Source organism: Elephas maximus, chromosome 20, assembly GCF_024166365.1.
Source record: "Elephas maximus indicus isolate mEleMax1 chromosome 20, mEleMax1 primary haplotype, whole genome shotgun sequence".
NCBI classification, from domain to species: Eukaryota; Metazoa; Chordata; class Mammalia; order Proboscidea; family Elephantidae; genus Elephas; species Elephas maximus.
The window spans coordinates 5,139,381-5,165,502 of record NC_064838.1 but is presented as its reverse complement, the minus strand read 5'-3'; the positions used below and the strand labels follow the sequence as shown (position 1 = coordinate 5,165,502).

The 26,122-nt window shown below is 41.2% G+C and overlaps 1 protein-coding gene across 4 annotated transcripts in view; it reads left to right on the top strand.

Moving 5' to 3' along the window:
• RBM33 (RNA binding motif protein 33) overlaps window positions 1-8,188 on the top strand; it is a 205,707-nt gene extending 197,519 nt beyond the window's left edge. For all 4 annotated transcript variants that reach the window (XM_049863167.1, XM_049863166.1, XM_049863165.1 and 1 more), the window contains 2 exons: window positions 1,047-1,135; window positions 1,492-8,188. In XM_049863167.1, the coding sequence (XP_049719124.1) occupies window positions 1,047-1,135; window positions 1,492-1,540 (138 nt within the window). In that variant the 3' untranslated portion in view covers window positions 1,541-8,188. The remainder of the gene's footprint in view (window positions 1-1,046; window positions 1,136-1,491) is intronic.
• The last annotated feature ends 17,934 nt before the right edge of the window (window positions 8,189-26,122 follow it).

The window sequence follows — 26,122 nt, the reverse complement described above, 5'->3', positions numbered from 1 at the left end:
CCAGTTATGCCAGCACCATTTGTTAAAAAGACTATCTTTTTGGGGCCTTTGTCAAATATCAACCACTCATATGTGGATGGATTTATGTCTGATTCTCAATTCTGTTCCACTGGTGGTCTATGTATCTGTTGTTGTACCAGTACCAGGCTGTTTTGACTACGGTAGCAGTATAATAGGTTCTACAGTCAGATAGAGTGAAGCTTCCCACTTTGTTCTTTTTCAGTAATGCATTACTTATCCGGGGCCTCTTTCCCTTCCATATGAAGTTGGTGGTTTGTTTCTCCATCTCATCAAAGAATGCCATTGGAATTTGGATCGGAATTGCGTTAAATGTATAGATCGCTTTTGGTAGAATAGACTTTTTTTTTTTTAAGTCTGTATTTGATTTAGATGATTCAGAAGATGAGATTTGGACTTGATTTAAGACTTTTGGGTTGATGTGATGGGGTGAGTGTTTTGCATGTGGCAAGGACACGAATTTCAAATGCTATGGATTGAACTGTGTTCCCCAAAAATATGTGTTGTAAATTTTAACCTCTAAGCCTGTGGTTATAATCCCATTTGAGAATGGGTTGTCTTTGTCCTGTTAATGAGGTGGGATTAGTTTCCTCACGTGTGGTAGACACTGTTTTTTATAAAAGATTATTAGGGATCCTATTATAAGTCATCTGACAGGAGGGTATGAGAAAGGAAGTGATATATCCAAGGGTTAACTAACTGTCGCTGCGTCCCACAGAAGGTTTGGAGAGGACTGGAGTGCTTGTGTGAAGCCACATGTGGGCAGTCTTCAGAACCAGGCTGAAGGGGTGTAAATGTTGCTGAGAGCAATGACTTACTGAAGTACTGTTTTTGGACAGACTATTTTAATATGTAAGAAAAATTGTCAGGGAAAGAAACTGAATATAGAAAGGGAGGCAGATGAGGTTGTTTTAGTGTTCCAAGTCCAACCTGGACTCTCATTTTATATTAAAGCTAATTTTATGTATTGTTATTATTTTTTTTACCATTGATATGACATTAAAATATTTTTTGTTTTCCTCCTCTAGAGTTTACAGATGCTTCCCCAGCAACGGAAAGCCATAGCGAAGTTTAAGGAACCAGCACATGCGTTAGCATTTCAACAGAAATTCCACAGGTAGCTGGTCAATTCTTGGACCTCTGTGGTTATGTGGTTCAGGAGTGGGGAGGAGCCCCCTCTGTGGTCTGCTTTCTGTGTAGGTTGCATGTGTCTTTGTGTGTATGTGTGTGCCCACGAGGTACGATTGGAGGAATACCCCAGTAGTGCGTAAAGGGAGCAGAATCCTTCCCTCAAACACTGCAGCCTTACCTGATGTGAGCAGTTAACTCTCTTCTTTTAACATAGGACTTATCTGTAATTCCGGATTTTCTTTAATCAGGAGCCACCCTTCTACTTTTGTTTTCTTTTGTCTTGGCGAATTTGTTGCTGGTGTGCACTACCTTAACAGTGATTCTTTCTTTGCGTTTCCACAGGCATATGATAGATTTGTCCCACATCAACGTGGCCCTGATTGTTGAGTGATTTCTGAAAGGAGAATCTGACCTTATGCTATACAAACACTGTGGAATTTCTTCAAGGAAGCTCCCGGAGCAGGATCCTCAAGACCTGAGACCTTTCCAGTCACAGCCTTGCTTAACTGTTGTCCGGAGCTACAAACAGCAGCAGGATTGGTTCAAGAAGAGCTGAACTTACAGGACATAGCAAACTGGTGTTTGGTGTTAAATTTCTTCAATTTCTGTTGTTACCACAAAGAGCTACAGTTTTTCATTGTCTTTTGTTTTCAAAGTGCTTATAATGCATGTAGACATCGTTGTTGAAGATCTTAACTGTATGATCGATCACAGTGACTTAGATTCAGGAAGAACATTAATGCCACAGATTCGCAGTATTTTTCACAGCAAAGAATATTTGATAATGGTTGCACTTATCTTCAGTGCAGGCTAGAAAACAGTTTTCTCAGCCAAGCTTCACTTGAGTTGTCTTCTCAGAAAGACCTCAAAAAGTCCTTGTAAAAACGTAGATTAAAATTTGGGTGATTATTGATTGACTTTTGCGTATCCTGGAAAGCCAGGGTGTGAGAGGGTGGTGGGGAGTGGTGCCGATTGAAGTGGCAGATTCTGCTTCTTGTAAATATTTCAAAAGCACCAGCTGTATGTTCCTGCTTCTAAGGAACTAGTGCCCTTTCACCAGTATTCCCAAATATGGCGAAAATGCTGGCTGAGCACCATTGCCATTCCCTCTGACTTAGAGAAAGGCATGTCTAGCCCTCTTACCTTGCAGCTCTTTGACAAAGTTCACCATTAGTGGAGTTCCATGTCATATATACGGTGCGAAATTGAGGGACAGCTTAAAGGTTTAACAGACCTATTTGATTTTTTTCCCCTCTTTTTAAATACAGTCCAAAGTGGCAGATTTTTGTCACTGGCTTTGTGATATAGAACATTCTTTGGGAATCTGGTTATCATTGTTTTGATTACGCTCCCCCCCCCCCCCTTTCTTTCTTTCTTTCTTTGTTTTGAAGGCTTTTTGAGCAGGTGATGTACTGTCCTTCAGTGGACCTTATGCCAGAGTGATGTTTCCCTGGCACATACCCTTTATGGAAAACAAATGGGAGGTAATGGGTGTCTTACGTGATAGCATAACCTAAAATAAAATGTATGCATGTCATTGCTGAAACTGCTTTTAGTGATTTCCGTGTAGGTTCCTTTAGGTGAGACAGTGAATCTCCATAAAGTGACCTTTAGAAAAATTCATTTTGGGCAAGCATTGGAAAAAGTGCCTTATTGTATTTCTGCTCATGAAAGAGTTTCACTGTTTTGGATATATTCTACTGTGAACCTGAACTATGTGAGCAAATAATACGAGGGCATACACAGACTTTTTAATCTATATTTTATACTTAAGATTTCACGTGAAATTTATTGATAGAATTAAGAGAGAGAGAAGCCTGCTATCACTTAATGTGTCTAGCTAACTGGTAAGGGCCCGAGTGTGAGCAGTGGCACTCTCTGCAGCAAATGATTCCCTCATGGCCTTCAGCCTTCCAGTGGGACTTTAGGAGACAGAGTTCACGTGAATTTGTATCATCTTGTTTTTTCACAATTGATATTTTATATTACTTTTCAAATTAAGTGACTAGAACAAATACTTAGAACTGGAGAAGAGTATTCCAGACTTTGAAGCGACATCATGTGCTAAGAGTCAGACTAGAAAACGAAGGTGACAGTGGTAAAGGCTGCTCTTCAAAAGATTGTGGTTCCAGAAAGCTGTAGGCATTCATAGGATATATTTGAAAACCCTTCCTTTGAAAGTGAATTTCATGTAAACAAAGGTGGCCGTAGCTGCTGGTGACTGCTCACCTTTGTTCCAGAAAGTCCCTGACACACACTTGGAAGATGGCGTATACCAGCCAGGCTGTTAGATACTTCCAGCAGTTTCCCAAGTAAAAGCTCAGTGTGGTGTGCCCTTCATCTGACTGACAGGCAGTCACTGAGCACTTGGTTTTAGAACTATGTTCATATATACTTAGAAGTATAGATGACTTGGCTCGGTCCCCAGGGCAGACCGTTGAAATGAGTTGGTAGCCTAAACGCTGTAATGGAGAGAGGTCAGAACCCCTGGTAGCCACATTCAGCAGAGAGAAGACTTACAGTTGATGAACTTAAATTACCAGTGAAGACTTACTGAGGCAATTATATTAGCTTAGCAAAATTTACCGTTTTCTGAAATAGTCTGAGAGCGCTGTGGCTTTGAAACCAAAAATCTGAATGTTGGCTCTGAAAAGTAGGCATTTAAGTTAGTGGTAACAAAACTAAGTACTATATGGGCACCGTTGTTAAAAACAGATTTGGTGGCTACGTTAAGGTCTGCTTTTGGCGTTATCTGGATATGGTGCGGTGCCGTGGGATTGTGTATGTGTCTGTAACTGTCTACACACATACCTGCCTTAAGCTTGCTTTTAAATATAATGTTTTGGATGATCAACAAAGTCCAACTGGGTCTTGAGTGAAGCGCTGGTTAGGATGAGGGGACACAGTCCAGCGTCTCTGAATACGTGTCACCGTTGTAAGTGGGCCCTTATTAGTACAGACAATCTAAAAATAAAGGTTTACTTTCCTTGAAGGAAACTACAGAAAAGGAAAGAAGCAGAATTAGAAAGTGATGTTATTTCCATTCTCGGTGCACTTCTAGCAGATAAATCAGACCATCTTAAGCTAAACCCTCTTGGAAGATCTGTTGCAACCATTATCTCTGTTCTTTATTTATCATGCATTTAAAATGAGATGCAAGAGCATTTAACATACTATGTAAATATGGACCTTTTGAAATTAAAATGTTATTGAAAATGCTTTCAGTTCAGCTACATCTTAGCTGTTAGTTCTTTTGTGTTGTCTTATCAAAGTTTAATGGATACAGTTCCATAATTGTTGATGTGTTTGTCTGTATATTTGATTTTTATAAAGATGGTAGTAAGTCAATACATTTACCCTGATCTGTGTATTATTTGTTCACAAATTCAAGAAGCTTTAGAGCCAGTAGATTGCAGTGTATCTCATACGGTAAATATAGTAGGTGACTGTGTGGAGCCAGGTTACTTCTCTCTCTCTCCTTGCGTTGTCTTGTTTTGATTTTGTGCTGTAATACACTGGTTCCCTAGGCTCCTTACCGGAGCGTAACCTTGCATGATCATTGGTTTGGATACATTTGTGAAATTATACTGATACTCTTTTAGAGGAGAAATCGTATCTGTTTTTCCAAAAGAAATTTTGAGGGCGTCCCCCATTTCTGGACAGATAGCATCCTAAGTAGGAGTGAGGGCCCTTGCCTCCTTGTGGAGGAGTTTATGGGATGGGGTGGGGGTCATTTCATCATAATTATTTTAATTTTTGTAGTTCTTTTCATGGTTTGTAACAGGCCTGGATAAACAATTGTTTAAATTTTGTTCTGTAGCATTTCTGAATTGTGACAGCTTAGCTCCTGCACTCATGGGTCTTTCTCAGACAGCCTTTTGCTTAGGTATGAAAACAAGCCTTTGTTACATAAGGAGGCAGGGTAAGGTGTTAGGTTGAAGGGGAGGGAGGACAGGTAGGAGAGTGGGGAGGGCAGAGACTAGAATGGAGAAATGCTAATACAAGTGTTAATAATTAACTTTCTTCTAACACACTGACTTTTAAGGGGGACCTCTTCCAATTAAATAGAGAAATAAGAAAGGCAGAGTACACGGCGGGGGGTGGTGGGGGGACACCCCTCAGTGTCTGCTGAGGACATCAGAGAGGCCGGCTCCCTGACACAGGGACTGAGCAGCTCCCGTATAGGCATTTTCATAAGATGAGGGTGTGATCGGCTCGTGTCGTTGTGCAGAGAAAGAACCCAAGGCTTTGTGATCCTTTCTAGTAGGTTTGGCTTTAAGAATTTATCACTTTTTTTTTCTTTTCTTTGTTATTTAATTGGGAAGGTAAGACGGACATGCTCATAGTGAGTTGGACTGACAGGAAACTTGTTGAAGCTACAGTTACATATTAGTAGCATAATTGCACAAATGCAAGGAGACCTGCGTGCTGTCATGGCTGCAGTGTTCCTCCTGTGTGCTGTAGTGTTTGTGGGAACGAGCTGCCTCCCCTCCCCCAGCCTTCATCCTCTCACTGGAGAGACAGGTGCCCAGTTATCCACAGGCACGCTCCCCTGCACAGGCTTTGGAGGGAGTGCCCGGGGTATATGGCTCGGGGTTTAGTCACTTTCACATGGTCCCTCCCAGGCATCTGCTTTGTTATTTTCTTCCCTTCTTACAGGTCTCAGTTCTGGCATCACATATTCACTTTTAGACCCAAGTTTACTTTCTTTCATTAAGGTATAACTATCCCCGCCCCCCGCCCCTTTTTTTGTTTTGTTTTTTGTTTCCTTTTTTTGTTTGTTTTATTTGGAATGGGAGGAGCTGGGAACAGGAGGGGGCTGGTGGGAGAGGTGGAACACTTGAAAGGTATTGTTGGTTTTTTACAAACTGTAAGTGACATACTCAAAGGAAATGAAGAGAAGGAGGTAGTGGAGGACATGAAATGGGAACAGGAGACACCCACCAGGAAGGGAACCACAAGAAGCTTTGATCAATAAGAGGAAAAGTTTAGATAACTTACTGTATTTAATGAGCATTTCATTTGACCTTCGAACTATTTTTATAACTATTTTGTGAATGAAGTGTGATTTTGGACATTCTTCAGTATGAACTCTCCAAAGGCAGTTAGCCTTTGATCTAATATTAAATCCTAAGGATTTTATGTAAGGTTTTTTGGCAACCTGTTTGACTTCTGTGGTTTAAAACGCCCAGCTTCCTAGGTGCATAAGCCCATGGTTTTATGTACTAGAACCAGGGCAGTAAAGCCCACTGATTCACATTGGATCCTCAGGTATACCAGCTTCTGGTACCGTGTGGTTGGGAAGGATCATTTGTTTTACACTTTGTAACCTACCTTTTATAGAGAATGTTTTAAAAATCTAACTTTCTCTTTTCCGTGCCAAGTTTGGTGGGAAATCTTTTAATTAAGGTGAGCTGGTATAACAGGCATTTTTAGTGAGAAGTTTCTTGAATATTTGCTTTTTCCTTTTACTTCTAACCAACTAAAATATACAGAGGTCTTCATGGTGGTGTTTTGCTTTGTTTACTAATTTAAAAAGATAACGTAGAAAAGTATAAGCCCTTTAAAAAGAAATATAATGTAGTTTTTAAGTTAATATGTACCACAGAGTGGACAGGCAGACTTGCCATTTTAACATATTTCTATTTAATATTTTACTGTATTGTAGAAAGTAGACCTCTTGACATTCTTTTTTTGCATGATTTTGTTTATTTAACTTCATTTTAAGGGCACATTAGTGGAACCAGGCTTCTAAAGGACTGTTCACGTCTGCGCAGGCTGCAGTCTCATCTGAACTGAGGCATTTACAACCACGTGCACACACAACACATTCATACTCTTGACCAAAGTGCAAATAAATATTCATTTTTATAATTCAGCTTTGCTTTTCACAGGCATGGGATCCAGAATTGCCTTTTCCTCATGAGGATTTTAACTCTTAGACTTTAATTCCACTGTTTAATTTTCAGGTACTGCAAAGAAAAAGCATGAATTCTGATTTACTCATTTTTTTGGTTCTGTCTGTGCTGGACTTTTCTGTTCTTGCTACCATTATTCTGTTCACTGTGTCACCTCAACAGCCCATCCTCCCACACTTCCCCACCCCCACCCCCCCCCCGTCTTCTACCTTTGCTAAAACTTGCCTCTCACCACTGAGAGCTCCTTCTCCCACTCTGAGATCCTCTCCTTTGTTTTTCCCATCTCTGGCTCTCTTTCCCTCTGCTCCCACCCTGTCCACTGGTGATGGACTTTTCACACGGGGTGGTGGACACATTGCTACTTCTCTGCTCACTGTTCACGTGGAGAATTCCGCTCTGTAGGGGCAATGTTTGAATATTTTTATACTGTTTACAAATTGATTATATCTAAACCTTTGCTTTGACAGGTTTTTACTCATAATTTATTCCTCCAGGTCTTTGATTGGAGAGAATAACATTTTAATTCTGTTATTTTTCAGTTTTACTCTCTGTAGGAGTACGTGGCGACCCCATAGCAAAGGTACCAGTTCCTGCAGCAGGCGCTTAGCCATGTGGGTAATTACCCGCTCTTTTCCAGGGCCTCTTGCATGAGTCAGTGATAGTGGTAGCGTGCCTTAGTGTCCTGCTTGGATCGATGCCTGTTTGACAGTTGTTAGTACCCTGGCTGACTGTGATCCTTCCTAACCTTCATGTATATGCGCTGTACGTGCTGGGTGTGGGCCCAGCCCTGATGCCGAGTGTGACACTGTGTTTACTGGGGTTAGTGCAGGGAGAGTTTCAAAATCCAGACATGACTGAATTCCTTTCCTGTGGTTTGAGCTACCTCATGTTTTCTGCAGAGCACACTACATGTACGTTTGTGGGAAATGATGTGGCCGTGTTTTACCCCATTTTTTTTACTCTACATTAATTTTATCAGGAATATATGTGAAGAATAATAGTGACAGTTGAAAATAAACTGTATCGTTGTGTGTCATCACGTGTAATTCCATACCTAAAGCTGTGTTTTTTGAACTGTATTGTAATTTGAAAGGCATGTAAATAAAATTTTACAGTTTCAACTTTTGTTCTGTAGCTTTCATTTTATATCACCTCTCCAGCTCCACTCGGATCACATCTTACCTTTGTAGATGGAGACGGCATTCCCAGCCCTCTGTGAGAGAACTGGGTCTGGGTTTATCCCGGGAGCAGTGGTGGCAAGCCTCCGGCTGCCCTTCACCTCACCCTCCCGTGCAGCTGGCTGCAGTGAGCAGCAGCAGCCTGTGCGGTGTGAGAGCAGCCAGCCTCAAGGTGCAGTCAGTCCACAGCCAGGAACAGGTCTTCTTGAAATAGGTATTCCCTTAGCTGAAGGTGAAGGCCAGGGTGACTGGCTCATGTTCATCAGCGTTGCTTGCTTTAAATGCCAGACACACAATAGCAAAGCAAATGTGGATGTCTGATTAATTTCTCTAACATGATTTAATAGAATTTTAGACCTCAATCATAGTCTGAAATTTCCAGAAGATTAAAGCTAAAATAATTTCCATCTTAATCCATATTCCATGAGTAAGTTGTTCTTTGTTTAGAACCTCTGCTTTGCTTTGAGTAAAGGGATCTCTATAGAAGATGGGCAGGAAACACCTTGAGGTCTCAGAAAGCAAGGTTTGCTTTGAGTTGGGCGACAACATGAATAAGGAGCTTTGTGTCTTAAAATCTTGGCACTGTGGCACTGGCACTGTCCCTGGCATGTAGGAGGTCCTTGGTGTACATTTGTGCAGTGAGTTCATGAGGTGGTTTGTTTATAACAGGCCCAAGTGGGGACCCTCTTTACAGAAACAGAAGGTTTGGAAACATTTTACTTGTTCTTGGATCCCTTCAGTTGAAATGATGCAGCTGAGTTGTGAAATTTTTCACCCATTGCAGTTTTTGTCGGTCTCTTCTGACAGACTCTTTTCTTATTCAAAGAAGTATTTCCATATTCTGAAAGAGATTATTTATAGTCAGGCCTGAAAGGAAAAATAAGTAATGGAAGAATTTTCCAGGAATGGTGCAGTACTCTAACTGTGGCTCTAAGGAATGAAAACACAGAAGTGTGTTGGACACCTTTACAAGTAGGCTTAAAAAAAAATTGTGAGCACAGCAACTGTTAAGGTTCAGGCTTAAAGTTTTCTTGTGAAACTTTCTGGCTTGCCTATACACTGGAAGGAACCCTGGTGGTACAGTGGTTAAGAGCTTAGCTACTAACCAAGAGGTCGGCAGTTTGAATCCATCAGCTGCTCCTTGGAAACCCTATGGGGCAGTTCTACTCTGTCCTGTAGGGTTGCTGTGAGTTGGAACTGACAGCAGTGGGTATGCACTGGAATAAGAGGGTGGAGAGGTTTCTTTCAGTTGCTTTTCTCTGGTCTGATTTAAGTCCAAATGGGAGAATAACTAAAAAGGCCAGGGTGCCCCAGTACCTGAGGCTATAGACATGAGACAGTGACAGCCACAAGCGAGGCATCCCATGACCTCACCACTGCACTCAAGATCACATGTTCACTCATTAATCCTTGCAACAACCCTACGGGATACAGGGTAAAATCTTTATCCCCGTTTCACACGTGGGAAAACAGGCACAAAGAGGTAAAGATATTTGCCTACCTTTGCTACTAGGTGGCAGAGCTGGGATCTGAATAAGCAAGCAGGCTCTGAACTCCAGACCCTGCCGTCTTAACCACTGGCCTCTATGAGGTACCATGGCAGGAATCATCAGTACCTCAGAAGAACAACGCTCTTCTTTCATGACCTGGCCTCCACTCAGCTTTGGAAAAAGCTGTACCTTACACAACAACAAATTGTGTGAAATTTCAACAACTTTCAATATGTGACCTGTGAAAGTACAACCCCAGACATTTTAAATATCTGTTAAACTCCCTTTCCCTCAATTGCACATATGAAAAGTGTCATCTCATATCCCAGTACTTAGCCCATCCTCAGCTTTGTCTCCCACATTTATCCAGTGTCATGATGAGTGTTGTGAATGGGGACCCCAACGGGGACTCTGACATGCCTCTTGGAACATAAGAGGTACATCCAAGCAATAGTGAGAGAAAATTACTTTTGCAGACATTTGGCCATGCTGTGTGTTCTAAGCATGTTACATATGTGTATGCAGAGTCAAAATCCCACTCCTGACACCAACTACAAGGATAATAACTTACTTTTTACTTCCTTGTACAGTTCTTACACCAGCTACACACTTGGCACTTAGTTCTCTGACCCTAGCCACACAGAGCTAGGTCAGATCTCATGAGTTAAAAGGACACTGTCCTTCAGACCTGCCAAATAGGTAGATGTCCACTGCAAGCTTGAGAGTCAACAGGATACCCTAACTTCTAGCCTGCAGGCCACTATCCCTTCAGAATGCCAATCGCAAGCTTGGGAGTCCCCCCAGAACTCCTTCACTTCTGGCCTGCTGGCTCCTACTACTTTGGGTTTGATAATTTGCTTGAATGACTCACAGAACTCACAGAAAGTCCTATACTTATATTTACAGCTTTATTACAGCACAAAAAGGATACAAATCAAGATCAGCTCAAAGAAGAGATGCATAGGGCAAGGTCTGGAAGGGTTCCCAACGCAGAGCTTCTGTGTCCCAAAGGATGTGCTCCCCTCCCATGAGCTTGGATGTCTTTCACCAACCAGGAAGCTCATAGAGCTTCTGTGTTCTGAGCCTTTACTGGGGCCTCATTGCATAGGCCTGATGAATTAAATCGTGCCCCCCTGCCCCCCCCCAGGTCGGCTGGTATCAGGATTCCAGGTAGTCTTTGTAGCCTGGCCAGCCCCCACCTCATTTGCACAAATCCTCAAATGTTGTCTGGAGGTTTTAGATAATAAAGTCACCTCAATTAAGAAATTCCAAGGGTTATGAGTTATCAGAAAACAAGGGCAAAGACCACATTACTTGGGGTAAAGTTGATTCTTCACCCCATAATGTGTTACCTCACTTATTCCTCAACAACTTTATGAAAAAGGTAGGGTACTATAGTTGTCTCGTTTCACCCATAAGGCACCTGAAGATTAGAAAAGTGATTTGTGTCAGAGTCTGCACTTAAACCTGGGTCTGTATGACACTGTCTTGAGCACAAGTGCTTGTATATCATTGTCTTCTTAGCGTTATGTATGGTCCGAAGAGCCTAGCACTCGGGAAGCCTTGCCCTTGCTATTGAGCCATCTTGGACAAGTTATTTGACCCCTTTAAACACAAGTTCCAATTTTGAAAAAATATGCTATCCCAAACATTCTCCAATTATGAGAAGCTGTAAATTATTTGGTCACTATTAATACCCTGTTCCCAACAAGGACAGGTAAGAGTTCTTCAAAACTCCCCAAACTCTTGTCTATCCACCTCTTCTGCTCCTTTTGTGTAATACATGGTAAACCACGTAGCGTAGAAGAGACCCCAGACAAGAAAGGCCAGGTCTCAGACATGGCCACACCACAGTCACGCCACTGCTGTGGAGTTCAGACCAAGTAATAAGCATATTCCTCCTAGAAGTACCACACTGAGTCCTGACCTACCAAAGATGGCAAGATCAGCATTTTGGTCAGTTTGCCCCAGTGTCCTTCAAAAACCAGTTGGAGAATGACATCTCTTATTCCAAGTAGCATCTAAAGTTGAGAAAGAGAGATGTATTAAAGGAAAAAAACAGCAGTTGCCATTGCGTCAACTGACTCATAGTGACCCCATGTCTTGCAGAATAGAACTGCACTTCATATGGTGTTCAAGGCTGTGTCCTTTCTTTCCTCTGAGTAGGCTCTAACCGCGACCCTTTCCATCAGGAGTCCAGCACTTAACCATTCACACCAGCCAGGGTCTCATTAGGAGCAACTTTGCAATTCTACCAAACATTTTGATCCGAAATTGAAAATGGAACTTTTTCTCACCACTCAAGGATAACAACTTCTGTATCTGAAGACGTTGCTACATTTTGAACTACCCTTAAAGTGATATCTACCAGGATGATGCATGCGTGAAGCTGCTCACGGGGCCATTTGTTTCTCAAGGTGCACATCAGCACACCAGACAGACAATTCGCTAGAGTTTCAGAAAAGTATTCCTTTCTCTGAGATTAGAACACTAGCTATCGTCTGGGAACGGTTAATAAGGACCACTCAAATGATTTCATTTGAAGTGTCCCTAAATTCTCCCTTCTACTAGAGCCTTTGGCTTAGTCCAATAAGAATATTTATCTAACAAAATTAACAAATCAAAATCCTGGTACCTAGAAAGAAATGAGACAAACAACTAATTAAGAAAAAGGGAGAAAGAGCAAATAAGAAATGCAAGGGGGGATTACTACTGATAAAGAAGACTTTTAAAAAGTTATAAAGACTTCTTTGCAGATCTCTATGTAAATAAACTTAAAAACCAAGATGAAAATGAGTAATTTCTTAGGAGAAGACAGTTCAGCAAAACTGATCCGTTGAGCTCTAAAGCTTAAAATAACCAATCTCCATAGAAGGAATGGAGAAGAAAATTATTAAACAACTACTCATACAAAAAAAGCATCATGCCCAGGTCATTTCAAGAGGAATTCTACCAAACATTTAGAGACCAGATGTAACCAGTGCTATGTAAATTGTGTCAGAGCACTTGAAAGAAGAGATAACTTCCACATTCTTTTTATGAAATAAGTGTATCAGTGATACCTAAACCTAATAAAGATCACACAAAACCTGGATGTAGGAAAGGTTTTCCAACTGTGCCTCAAAATCCAGATTCATCAAAGATTGATAAATTTGACTACATAAGAATATAAAAACTTTTTATGGCAAATTGAATAAACCAACAGCAACCACTATACACAAGTCAAAAGACAAAGGACAAATTATAAGAAAATATTTCCAACCTATATCACAAATAAAAGGTTAATATCCCTGATAATTGAAGAACTTCAAATTTTTTAAAAAGAAGATCAAAAAGCCTAAAAGAAAAATGGGCAAAATACATGAACAGACAATTCATAAAATGAGATATAAAAATGGCTTTTAAATACATGGAAGATGTTTAACTTTATCTGTAATAAGAGAAATGAACTTAGACCCCACTTGGCAAAAATGCTAAAAGCTTCTTAATCCATTCTTGGTGCGACTGTAGGCAAACATTCTGGTGGGAACAAAATGGCTTAAGTTCTATTGGGGTGAGGAGGTGATTTGGCAACACCTGACAAAACTACACATGCATTTACCCTTCGACCCCGAAATCCCACTTCTAGAATTTACCCTAAAGATATTTTCCAAGAATATGAAAGTACTTATTTGTAATTGTAAAATATTAAAAACTACCTAAACAGGGCTAAATTAAGGCATGTAAGGGCCCCAAACACTGATAATCTGTGGTGCCCCTACCTCTGCTCACACATTCAAATAGGATATGTGAGTTATAGATACATGTACATATATATGAGTGTATGTGTGTATCCATGAAGTCACTCCTTTTTAAATGTGACTATAATATTAGCCCCTGAACACAAAAATGGCACAAGCCATTTTATTGGAATGAGATGAACTGGATTAGAAAATTTTTAGTGGAAGTAAGGTACTAAGATTTTTACTATATACCACATTTTCTACAAAGAGAGTATTTCACATATTCTAAAACAAAGAACACGAGTCAGTGAAGTTAGTTGTTTCAACAGTGTAAAATTCTGTTGATCCCCCACAATGAAAAATTGACTGTCACAAGTTTTGCTTTCAATGGCTTATACTTCAGTTTTGATGCTTGTTTCACAATGAATGCTATAATCATAAATGTTTATTAGAAAGGAATATTATACTCTCAAGAGACCTGCCAAAATCAGGAGTTTCAATTACATGGGAGGGGACGTAAGAGACAGGTGTCAACGAAGATATTGAAATGGTAGGGGCCTCGCAGCATAAACAACCTTGCTCATGGGCACCCTGGTGACCCTGCATGAGCTTTATTTCTGGCTGACACGTTCTCACGCACTGGAGCTGGTATCTGTTTCATTTTGTGCCCTGCCAGTTCCTTTCCGCTGGTGCTAACTTTGCCTTGTGTCCTGTCTGCTTGGTATCCATGGGTCTTTGCTTTGGACAACTGGTGCCCCTGTTTTGTTGATGTCCTAAGCAGATGCTTACCTTTCTTATTGGGTAATCCGTCCCTGTACCTAAATGCCTAAACATAGGAGATAGGTTGAACAAACTGTGGTACATCCACATGATGGAGCTCTATGTAGCTGTATAAAAGACTGAGGAAAATGTGTACGTCCTGATATGGTCTGATTTCCAGGATATACTGTTAAGTGGAAAAAGCAAAGTGCCCAAGAAAGACCGAGCAATTACTGCAGATGGCCAATGTAGGTCGTGTGCAGCCACCATCTGTCAGTGGGGGCTTGCATGTTGCTATGATGCTGAACAGTTTTCAATGTAGCTTCCAGACTAAGACAGACTTGAAAGAAAAGCCTGGCAATCTACTTCCCAAAAATCAGCCAACAAAACCCCATGAATCACAACAGCCCAATCTGATCTGCAACTGATAATGGGGATGGTGCAGGACTGGGCAGCTTTTCTTTCCATTGTGCATGGGGTTGCCAGGAGTCGGGGCCAACCTGATGGCAGCTAACTACAAGAACAACAAAGAGACATGACAACTAAATGCTTCTAGACTGGAGGGAATCATTCTGGACTGGAGGAGAAACACATTCAAAGAGCTTTATTGGGACAATCAATAAGTGGAATGAAAATGTCAATAGATAAAAGCATTGTATCAATGTTAAACGAAAAAACCAAACCTGTTGCTGTCCAGTCGATTCCGAATCATAGTGACCCTACAGGACAGAGTAGAACTGCCCCAGAGGGTTTCCAAGGAGCAGCTGGTGGATTCAAACTGCCCACCGTTTCGGTCAGTAGCCGAGCTCTTAACCATGCACCAGCAGGGCTCTGTATCAGTGTTAAACCCCTTCAGTTGATAAGTATACTGCAATTACATGAGAATACCCTTATTCTTATTTATTTATTTATTTATTTTGAACTTTAGATGAAGGTTTACAGAACAAACTAGTTTCTCATCAAGCAGCTAGTACATACATTGTTGTATGACATTGGTTAACAACACCAGGACACCTCATCACTCTCCCTTCTCAACCCTGGGCTCCCTATTAGTAGCTTCCCTGTTCCCTCCTACCTTCCAGTTCCTGTCCCGGGCCTGGTGCACCCCTTTAGTCTTGTTTTGTTCCATGGGCCTGTTCAATGTTTGGCTGAAGGGTGAACCTCAGGAGTGGCCTCATTACTGAGCTGAAAGGGTGTCCAGGGACCACACTCTCAGGGTTTCTTGAGTCTCTGTCAGGCCAGCAAGTCTGGCCTTTCTTTTTAAGTTAGAATTTTGTTCCACATTTTTCTCCAGCTCTGTCCGGGACCCTCTATCATGATCCCTGTCAGAACAGTCAGTGGTGGTAGCCAGGCACCATCTCATTGTTCTGGACTCAGTCTGGTGAAGGCCGTGGTAGATGTGGTCCATTAGTCCTTTGGACTAATCTTTCCCTTGTATCTTTAGTTTTCTTCATTATTCCTTGCTCTCAAAGGGGTGAGACCAGTGGAGTATCCTAGATGGCTGCTCACAGGCTTTTAAGACCCCAGACGCTACTTACCAAAGTAGAATGTAGAACATTTTCTTTATAAACTACGTTTTTTTATGCCAGTTGAGCTAGACGTTCCCTGAGACCACGGTACCCACAGCCCTCAGCCCAGCAACTCGGTCCCTCAGGCAGTTTGGATGTGTCTATGGAGCTACCATGGCCTTGCCTCATACCGGTTGTGCTGGCTTGCCCGGTATTGTGTACTGTCTTACCCTTCACCAAAGTTACTGCTTATCTATTGTCTATTAAGTGTTTTCCGTCCTCACCCCTCTCCTCCCTCGTAACCATCAAATATTGTTTCTTTTTGTATGTAAACCTTTTCATGAGTTTTTAAAGTAGTGGTTTCATACAGTATTTGTCCTTTTGTGATTGACTTATTTCACTCAATATTATGCCCTCCAGATTCACCCATATTATGACATGCTTCACACATTCACCATTGCTTTTTATCATTGTGTAACAGTCCATTGTGTGTATGTACCACAGTTTATCCGTTTGTCTGTTGATGAGCATCTAGGTTGTTGCCATCTTTTTGCTATTGTCAACAATGCTGCAATGAACATGGGCATATATATGTCTATTCATGTGACGAATCTTATTTCTCTAAGAAAGAATGTTCTTGGTATTTGGATCAGTATTGCATTGTATTTGTAAATACCTTTGGGTAGAACTGCCATTTTCACAATGTTAAGTCTACCTATCCATAAGCATGGTATGTTTTCCATTTATGTAGGTCTCTTCTCTAGGATATATTCCTGGGAGTGAGATTGCCGGATCATATGGTATTTCTATTTCTAGCTTTCTAAGGAAGCGCTGTATCTTTTTCCAAAATGTTGTACCATTTTGCATTCCCACTAGCAGTGCATAAGAGTTCCTACCTCCCCCCACAGCTTCTCCAACATTTGTTATTTTCTGTTTTATTGATTCGTGCCAGTAACGCTGGGGTAAGGTGGTATCTCATTGTGGTTTTGATTTGCATTTTTCTGATAGCTAGAGATCGTGAGCATTTCCTCGTGTGTCTGTTGGCCACCTGAGTGTCTTCTTTGGTGAAGTGTCTGTTCATTTCCTTTGCCCATTTTTTAAATTGGATTGTCTTTTTGTTGTAGAGGTGTTGGATTTTCTTGTAGACTTTAGAAAGATCTTTGTCTGATTCGTCATAACCAAATTTTTTTCTCCAGTCTCTAAGTTCTCTTTTTATTCTTTTGGTGAAGTCTTTTGATGAGCATAAGTGTTTAATTTTTAGAAGATCCCAGTTATCTAGCTTATCCTCTGGAGCTTGTGTGTTGTTGGTTGTGGTTTGTACCCTCTTAATGCCATGTATTAGGGCCTCTAGCATTGATCCTATTTTTTCTTCTATGAACTTCACAGTTTTGGGCTTTATATTTAGGTCTGTGATCCATTTGGAGTGCGTTTTTGTACATGGTGTGAGGTAGGGGTCCTGTTTCGTTTTTTTGCACGTGGACGTCTGGTTTCGCCAGCACCGTTTGTTAAAATGACCATCTTTTCCCCATTTGATGGACTCTGGGCCCTTGTCAAAGATCAGGGACCGTAGGTGGATGGGTTTACATCTGGGTTCTCAATTCTGTTCCCTTGGTCAATGTGTCTGTCATTGTACCAGTACCAGGCTGTTTTGACTGCCGTAGCTGTATAGTAGGTTCTGAGATCAGGTAGTGCCAGCCCTCCTGCTTTAGTGTTCTTCTTCAATTGTGCTTTACTTATCCAGGGTCTCTTCCCTTTCCATATAAAGTTAATAAGTTTTTCCATCTCTTGAAAGAATGTTGTTGGTATTTGGATCGGTATTGCACTGTATTTGTAAATAGCTTTGGGTAGAACTGCCATTTTCACAATGTTAAGTCTACCTATCCATAAGCATGGTATGTTTTTCATTTATGTAGATCTCTTTTGGTTTCTTGAAGTCGTGTTTTGTAGTTTTCTTTGTATAGGTCTTTTATATCCCTGGTTAGATTTATTCCCAAGTATTTTATTTTTCAGGGGCTATTATTATCATAAATGGCATTGTTTTCCTGACTCCCTTTTCATCGTTCTCTTTATTGGTGTATAGGAATCCAACCAATTTTTGTATGTTTATCTAGTACCCTGCTACACTGCTGAATCTTTTTATTAGTTTCCAGTAGTTTTCTCATGGAGTCTTTTAGATTTTCTAAGTATAGTTTCATATCATCTGCAAATAGGGACAATTTAACTTCTTCATTACCAGTTTGGATGCCCTTTATTTGTTTCTTGCCTTATTGACCTAGCTAAGACTTCCAACACAATGTTAAAGAGGAGTGGTGATAAAGGGCACCCCTGTCTTGTTCCTGTTCTCAAGGGGAATGTTTTCATCCTCTCTCCATTGAGATCTATGTTGGCCATTAATTTTGCATAAAACCAAAACCCCAGACCCAGTGCCATTGAGTTGATTCCAACTCATAACGACCCTATAGGACAGAGTAGAACTGCCCCATACAGTTTCCAAGGAGTGCCTGGCAGATTCGAACTGCTGACCCTTTGGTTAGCCGCTGTAGCACTTAACCACTACGCCCTTTATTATGTTGAGAAATTTCCCTTCTAGTCCTCTTTTATTGAGAGTTTTTATCAGGAATGGTGTTGGACTTTGTCAAGTGCCTTTTCTGCACTGACTGAGATGATCATGTGATTCTCTTCTTTCCTTTTATGTGGCGGATCACGTTGATTGGTTTTCTAATGTTGAACCATCCTTGCATACCTGGTATGAATCCTACTTGGTCATGGTACATTATTTTTTTGATATGATGCTGAATTCTATTGGCCATAATTTTGTTGAGAATTTTTGCGTCTATATTAATGACAGATATTGGTCTGTGATTTTCTTTTTTTGTGGTGTCTTTGCCTGGTTTTGGTATCAGGGTTATGCTGGCTTCATAGAATGAATTTGGAAGTATCTCTTCCTTTTCTATGTTCTGAAATAGTTCAAGTAGTACCGCTATAAGCTCTTCTCTGAATGTTTGGCAGAATTCTCCAGTGAAGCCATCTGGGCCAGGGCTTCTTTGGGCTGGGAGTTTTTATTACCTTTTCAATCTCTTCTCTTGTTATGTCTCTGTTCAGATTTTCATTTTGTGTTAGTTTGGGTAGGTAGTGTGTCTCTAGAAATTTGTCCATTTCCTCTAGATTTTCAATTTTGTTGGAGTACAGTTTTTCATAATATTCTGTTAAGACCCTATTTATTTCAGTTGGGTCTGTTGTAATGTCCCTCATGTCATTTCTTATTTGAGTTATTTGCATTCTCTCCTATTTTTCTTTTGTCAATTTGGCCAGTGGTTTGTGGATTTTGTTGATCCTTTCAAAGAACCAACTTTTGGTTTTGTTGATTCTTTCTACTGTCTTTCTATTCTCTATTTCATTTATTTCTGCTCTGATCATTACTATTTCCGTTCTTCTAGTGGCTGGGGACTTCTTTTGCTGTTCTCTTTTATTAATTCAAGTTGTGTAACTAATGTTTTGATTTTGTCTCTTCTTTTTTGATGTGTGTATTTAGTGTTATAAATTGACCTCTGAGGACTACCTTTGCTGAGTTCCAAAGGTTTTAGTATGATGTGTTTTCATTCTTGTTTAATTCTAGAAATTTTTTGAATCCATCTTTGATTTCTTCTATTACCCAGTGATTTTTAAGCAGGGTGTTATTCACTTTCCATGTAACCGATTTTTTTTTTTTTTTCCCTTACTCTTCCTGTTGTTAATTTCTACTTTGATGGCATTGTGGTCAGAGAAGATACTTTGTATTGTCTCAGTGTTTTGGATTTTGTTGAGGGTTGCTCTGTGGCCTAAGATGTGGTCTGTTCTGGAGAACATTCCATGTGTGGTGGAAAAGAATGTGTACTTTGCAGCTGTTGGGTGGAGTGTTCTATAAATGTCTACGAGATCAAGTTGCCTGATTGTCCTCTTTAACTCTTCTGTATCTTTGTTCAGTTTCTTTCTAGATGTTTTGTCCTTTACTGAGCGTGGTGTGTTAAAGTCTCCTACTTTTATTGTGGAACTGTCAATTTGTTTTCAGTGTTGTTACAGTTTGTTTTATGTATTTTGGAGTCCTGTCATTGGGTGCATAGATGTTTATTATGGTTAAGTCTTCACGATGGATCATAACTTTAATCATTATTAGTGCCGTTGTCTTTTATGGTGGATTTTGTTTTAAAGTCTATTTTATCTGAAAGTAGTATTGCCACTCCTGCTCTTTTTTGGTTGTTATTTGCTTGATATATTTTTTCTATCCTTTGATTTTTAATAAATTTACGTCTTTGTTTCTAAGGTGTGTCTCTTGTAGACAGCATATTGATGGAGCCTGTTTTTTTCTAATCCATTCTGTCACTCTGCATCTCTTTATGGGTGCAGTTAGGCCATTTACATTCACTGTAATTATTGATAGGTGTGAGTTTATTGCTTTCATTTTGTAGCGCTTTTTTTTGTGTGTGGTGCTAACATTTTTTTTTTTTCTTACTCTGCTGAGTTCCTTTTGTTTGTGGATTTCCTTTTCTGTTTTTATTGAGACTTTATGTTTTTCTTTATTTTGATGAGTAAGTTTGTTAACTTTCTTCGTGGTTACCCTGAAATTTACCCTTATCTTCCTCAGTTTGAACCAATCTATTATTAAGTATCACCTTGCCTTCCTCTCCATTAGACAGTTCTATACCTATACCATTTATTCCCTTCTTTATTGTTCTGATGTTGTTGTCATTTACAGATTAACCTCTCTGGTTCCCTGTTGCAATTGTTTTGGTTTTGTATCATCCCTGAGAGTTCATTTCCTAGGTTGGTATCTAGCTGGTACAATCTTGCATTCTTGATTCAGGCTGTGGTCTGTTGTTGTTTGTTCTCAGACCAAAGGACTCCCTTTAATAATTCTTGTAATTTTGGTTTGGTTTTTACATATTCCCTTAATTTCTGTTTATCTGGAATTGTCCTAATTTCACCATCATATTTAAATGAAAGTTTTGTAGGTTATATTATTCTTGGTTGGCAATTTTTTCCTTTCCAGGTTTTATATATGTCATCCCATTGCCTTCTTGCCTGCGTGGTTTCTGCCAAATAAGCAGAGTTTAGTCTTATTGTTTCTCCTCTGATTGTGACTTTTTGTTTTTCTGGAGCTGGGATTTTTTCTTTGTCTTTGGTTTTAGCGAGTGTGAATTATGATATGCCTTGGTGTTTTTCTTTTGAGGTCTATCCTATATGGAGTTTGTTGAGCTTCTTGGATGGTCAGCCTTTCGTCATTCATGATATTAGGGAAGTTTTCTGTCAGCAATTCTTCAATGATCTCTCTGTGTTTTCTGTTTTCTCTGCCTGTTCTGGAACTCTGATAACTCACAAATTTTTACTTTTGATTGTATCCCACACAATTCTCAGGGTTTCTTCATTTTTCTTTGTTCTTTCTTCTGACTTTTCCTCAGAGTTGTATCCAAATGTTTGTCTTCAGTTTTGCTGATTCTGTCTTCCATCATTTCAAACCAGATCCTCAGCCGTTCTATGACACTGTCCATATCTGAAGTCTTGTTGTTTATCTTTTGGATTTCTAATTGTTGTTTTTGTATGATTTCTAGTTGTGATTTTATTTTAGTATTTTGTTCCTGTATTACTTTCCTGAATTGTTCCATTCTTTTATCTGTATTTTCCATGAATTTGTCTGTCTTTTCCATAAATTTGACTATTTTTTCTCATTTCTGTCTGCTTTTTAATTCAACTCTTGGATTGCTCTGAATATTAGAGATTTGAATTCCCTGTTAGGTAGTTCTAGTGCCTTTTCTTCTACTGGAAAGTCATCTGGTGTTTTATTTTGGACACCTACTGGGAACATCCTGTCCTTTATATATATATATATATATGTTTTGTATTGTCTGCTGTCTTTGGGACATTCAGTAGTTATTTTCTTTGTTTCTTGATTGTAGATTTGTTTCATCCTGCTTTTTTGTTTTATTTGGTTATGTCTGAGCAGGTGGGCTGTGCGTTCTTTGTTGTTTGCTTTTCTGTAGTCACGATACTTTTCACCTCCTTGTCCAATGGGCAGGGCCAGTCATTCAGCTATGGTGCAGCAGGGTAGGTAAAGCTGGAGGGGAGGGGCTGGGATGGGTTGTTTGTGGCATGTACTAGGGCTGACAGGGTGGGCCAGGAATCGGTACTGAGCAGGTTCAAGTAGGCCACACTTGTGCTGCTCAGGGGTGTGATGTTCAGTGCACACTGCAGGTAGGCAGGAAAGGGGGGAGGTTGTGATGTGTGGAGCTAATAGGGGTATGGGAAAGAGGAGAGAGAAACAGGAGCCAAAAATAAAAAATCAAAGAAAGAAAGAAAAAAAGAGTGCTAAGGGAGTTTGCTGTTGGAGTGGAGAGATGAGAATCTGCAAAAATGGAGAAAAGCAAAAAGGGGAGAAAGAAAGAAAGAAGGTAACTAGATAAAAATTTTGAAAAGAAAAAAGAAAAGCCCCCAAGAGTCCCAGAGTCCCACCTGTGGGGCCGCTGAGAGCAGGAAAGTGGCTTCCAGGCTGCACAGTATAGCCTGGCTAGAGGGGGTATAGATGTCACACAGCAACCAGGTATTCAGGAGACAGGAAAAGAAGATAAGTGTAGAGAGACTAGAAATGAGAAATGAAGAGAAAGGGAAAAAGAGAGAGAAAAGAAAAAGAAAGAAAAAAAGAAAAGAAAAGAAAAAAAGAAATGCCCCCAGGGATCCCAGCTACAGGGCTGCATAGATTGGGGGAGTGGCTCCTAATCCGTGCAGTGCAGCCTGGCTAGAAGGAGCATCCAACCTGGGAAAAGAAAAAGAAAACAAACAAAACTGAACAAAGCAAAAAAAAAAAAAAAAGCCCCAGGGATCCCACCAGCGTGGTGTCACAGGCCAGGGGAGTAGTTCCCCAGTAGAGCATGGCTTCACAGCCTTGCAGGAAGAAGCAAAGACGGCACACGGAGCCAGGTGTTCCACAGAAAGAAGGCGGAGGTGGTAGGAGACACAGGAGAAACCAGAAGAGACTGAAAGAACCAACACCGGCTCAGAAGCCCGCCCAGTGCAGGCAGGGTGAATCCAAGCAGCCTGAGGCCAAAGAAGTTGCCTCAGGGCCAAGAGACTGCCACTGGCGGGACACAGAGGAGGCTGAAGTGGGGAGAAAAAGGGGGGTGGTTAGGAAAGTGTATATCACCAGTTACCGGGTGCCCTGTCTCCTGCTGGGAACTTGATGAAGCTGCTTTCTTCCCTGTCCCAGGATCTCTGACGTGGATGGGGCGAATCCAAGCTGCATAGACGCTGCACTTCCTGGCTGGCCAAGCCTACAAAGCCAGCCAGCAAGCTCGGAGATAGAACAGCAGGGAGAGAACAGGGGGTGGGAAAGCGTGTATGGCTGGTTACCGGTGCTCTGTCTCCCGCTGGGAGTTCCGCAAAGCTGCCTTCCCGTGCTCCCTGTCGCCGACCCCCGACAGGAGTCCAAGACGGCGGATCCCTGCTGCCTTAGCGGTGGGGCCCTCCCACGGATCTCTCCTTGCACTCTGTCCTCTGTCAGTTTCTTAGTCCATTCAGTGCTTGGCTGAGTTCTTTATCTCTTCATTTGACACTTCATGTTCCAGGAATGACATTTGTCTCTGTTTTACTTAGTTTTTCCAGTCTTTGCTCTGGAGGGACGTCATGGTGCTTCTGTCTATGGCACCATGTTGGCCGCAAGTCCGAGAATACCCTTATTCTTAAGAAATACACATTGAAGTATTAATGGGTAAAGAGGCATGATATATTCAACCTATACTTAGATGGGCTAGACAAAAATTATATGTATATGAGGGAGGAAGGGAGAGAAGGAGAGAGAGACAGAAAGAGATTTATCACATTTTTAAGAGCCCTCTTTTAAGAACGGGTTGCAGGCACTGCCTAATATTGCCGTTATCTCAGGTCCCACTCCTAGAGGTTATAATTAGGTGACTTGAAATAGGGGTTCAGGAATTTCGTATTTAAGAACAAACCCCATATAATTTATTGTTTAAATTGTGGCATTTTTGAGAGTGAAAGGAGGCACAATATTAATAGTTATGATGCAAAACACTATGTGTACTAATTGTTTAATGAGAAGCTGGTTTGTTCTGTAAACCTTCATCTAAAGTACCATTAAAAAAATAAAAAGATTCTAAACCCTTTGAAGAATTCTAATAACTCCCTGATACACTGTAATACAATGTCTATGTGTATGCTTTTATTTTGTAATAATTTATTGTCAAAGTTTACTGCCTGAGCAGGGCAGTTCTTGTCCAGGTGCTCAGGCTGCAGATTATTTGTGCAGACGCTGCAGGGACAGGCTTTGGTGACAGAAGGGCAATCGGGCTTCTTGCCTTGGTCCAGCACTGCCCCATGCAAAGCCACCCCTCTTTCCTAGGGCCACAGCCATGGCTGTCATGGCTGCTGCTTCTGCTACTGCTGCCATCGTCACTGCTGCCAACCTGGGCCCAAGTCCTGGCCTGGTATCCCCCTGCGGCACCCAAGGTGCCCCAGACAGCCCCAGATGTGCCTGTGTGTGCCAGGCAGCCTGGCCAACTGCTCAGCATGCATGTTATCTGCCACACTAACAGACTGCACTCACTGCCACCCAGTGTATTTCTTCTGCTCACATGCATGCTCCATTGTCCCACTGGAGTACACTTAAAAAGCAAGTTCAAAAATAAAATTATTAGGAATTTCAAGACAGCAACAGCATAGCATTAAACCAACCCTGAAGCCCCTCTGGGAGCAGAGCTCTGCACAAGTGGCATACCCATGAAGATGGCTCTGGAGGAGTTAAAAAAAAAAAAAAAGATTCTGGGACAAAAGGTGTTAACTGGGACTACTGAAACCAACACTGTCCTAAGCATATGTGACCTGAGACAGGTAAGTTTTGATGGGGAGAAAGTGTGATGGTTTTTAAAAGGGCTAAGAATTCTATGATATTTCTCCCGTCAAGAGGTGAGGTACACATCCCTTCCACTTGAATCTGGGTGGGCTTGTGACTGCTTCGAATAATGGAATGCAGCAAATGATACTGTGTGACTTCTGAGACTAGGTCAGAACTTGGTTCTCTCAGCTGGCTGCTCTGTAGGAAATTACAAGGCTGAGAGGCCATGCATAGGTGCTCTGATGGGCAGCCCACTGAGCCCAGCCGTCCAGCCATTCCCATCTGCACGCCAGACGTACGAGCTGAGCAACCATGAAGTTCCCATCAGCCCATCCACTGGCTGGATATCACTGAGTGGCCTCAGCTGGTGCCATGAGGAGTGGACGAATCATCTGCAGAGCCCTGCCTAGACCCTTGAGCCACAGTGTCTGGAGGATGCAATAAAATACTTGTGTTGGGGTAGCTTGTTACACAGCAGTAGTAACTGGACTACGACTAGAAGGAGAAATTTCACTGCTATGAGAAAATAGGCCTGAGTGGAATACTTACCATGAAGAGTGGAGGCTGTGGGTCAACGGAGGATGGAGGCTTCCAAAGATGAATGTCTCCAAGATTGGCCACCCTGCCGTAGATCATAGGTGAGCCTCACTTTGTGGAGCAGGACCCTGAAACAATGTTCAGAAATCAAATACTTCTTTAAATGCATGGCAAGACAAGGTACGTACGTAAAGCCCTTAGCATATTGTTGTTACTAATTGCCTTCGAGTAAGCTCAGAATTAGGTGGAAACAAACAGGTGGCGGTTAAATGTCTCTACTGTTGTTGTTTTTAGGTGCCGTCAGGTCGGTTCCGACTCACAGCGACTCCATGTAAAACAGAAAGAAACACTGCCTGGTCCTGCGCCATCCTCACAATTGTTGTTATGCTTGAGCCCATTGTTGCAGCCACTGTGTCAATCCATCTCATTGAGGGTCTTCCTCTTTTTCACTGACCTTCTACTATACCAAGCATGATGTCCTTCACCAGGGACTGGTCCCTTCTGATAACATATCCAAAGTATGTGAGATGTAGTCTTGCCATGTTTGCTTCTAAGGAGCATTCTGGTTGTACTTCTTCCAAGACAGATTCGTTTGTTCTTTCGGCAGGCCGTGGTATCTTCAATATTCTTCACCAGCACCACAGTTCAAAGGTGTCAGTTCTTCAATCTTCCTTATTCATTGTCCAGCTTTCGCATGGATATTAAAAAGACTGAAAACACCATGACTTGTGTCAGGCTCACCTTAGTCTTCAAGGTGGCATTTTTGCTTTTCAACACTTTAGAGAGGTCTTTTGCTGCAGATATGCCCAATGCAATGTGTCTTTTGATTTCTTGACTGCTGCTTCCATGGTTGTTGATTCTGGATCCAAGTAAAATGAATCCTTGACAACGTCAATCTTTTCTCTGTTTATCATGGTGTTGATTATTGGTCCAGTTGTGAGGATTTTTGTTTTCTTTATGTCGAGGTGCAACCCATACTTTGA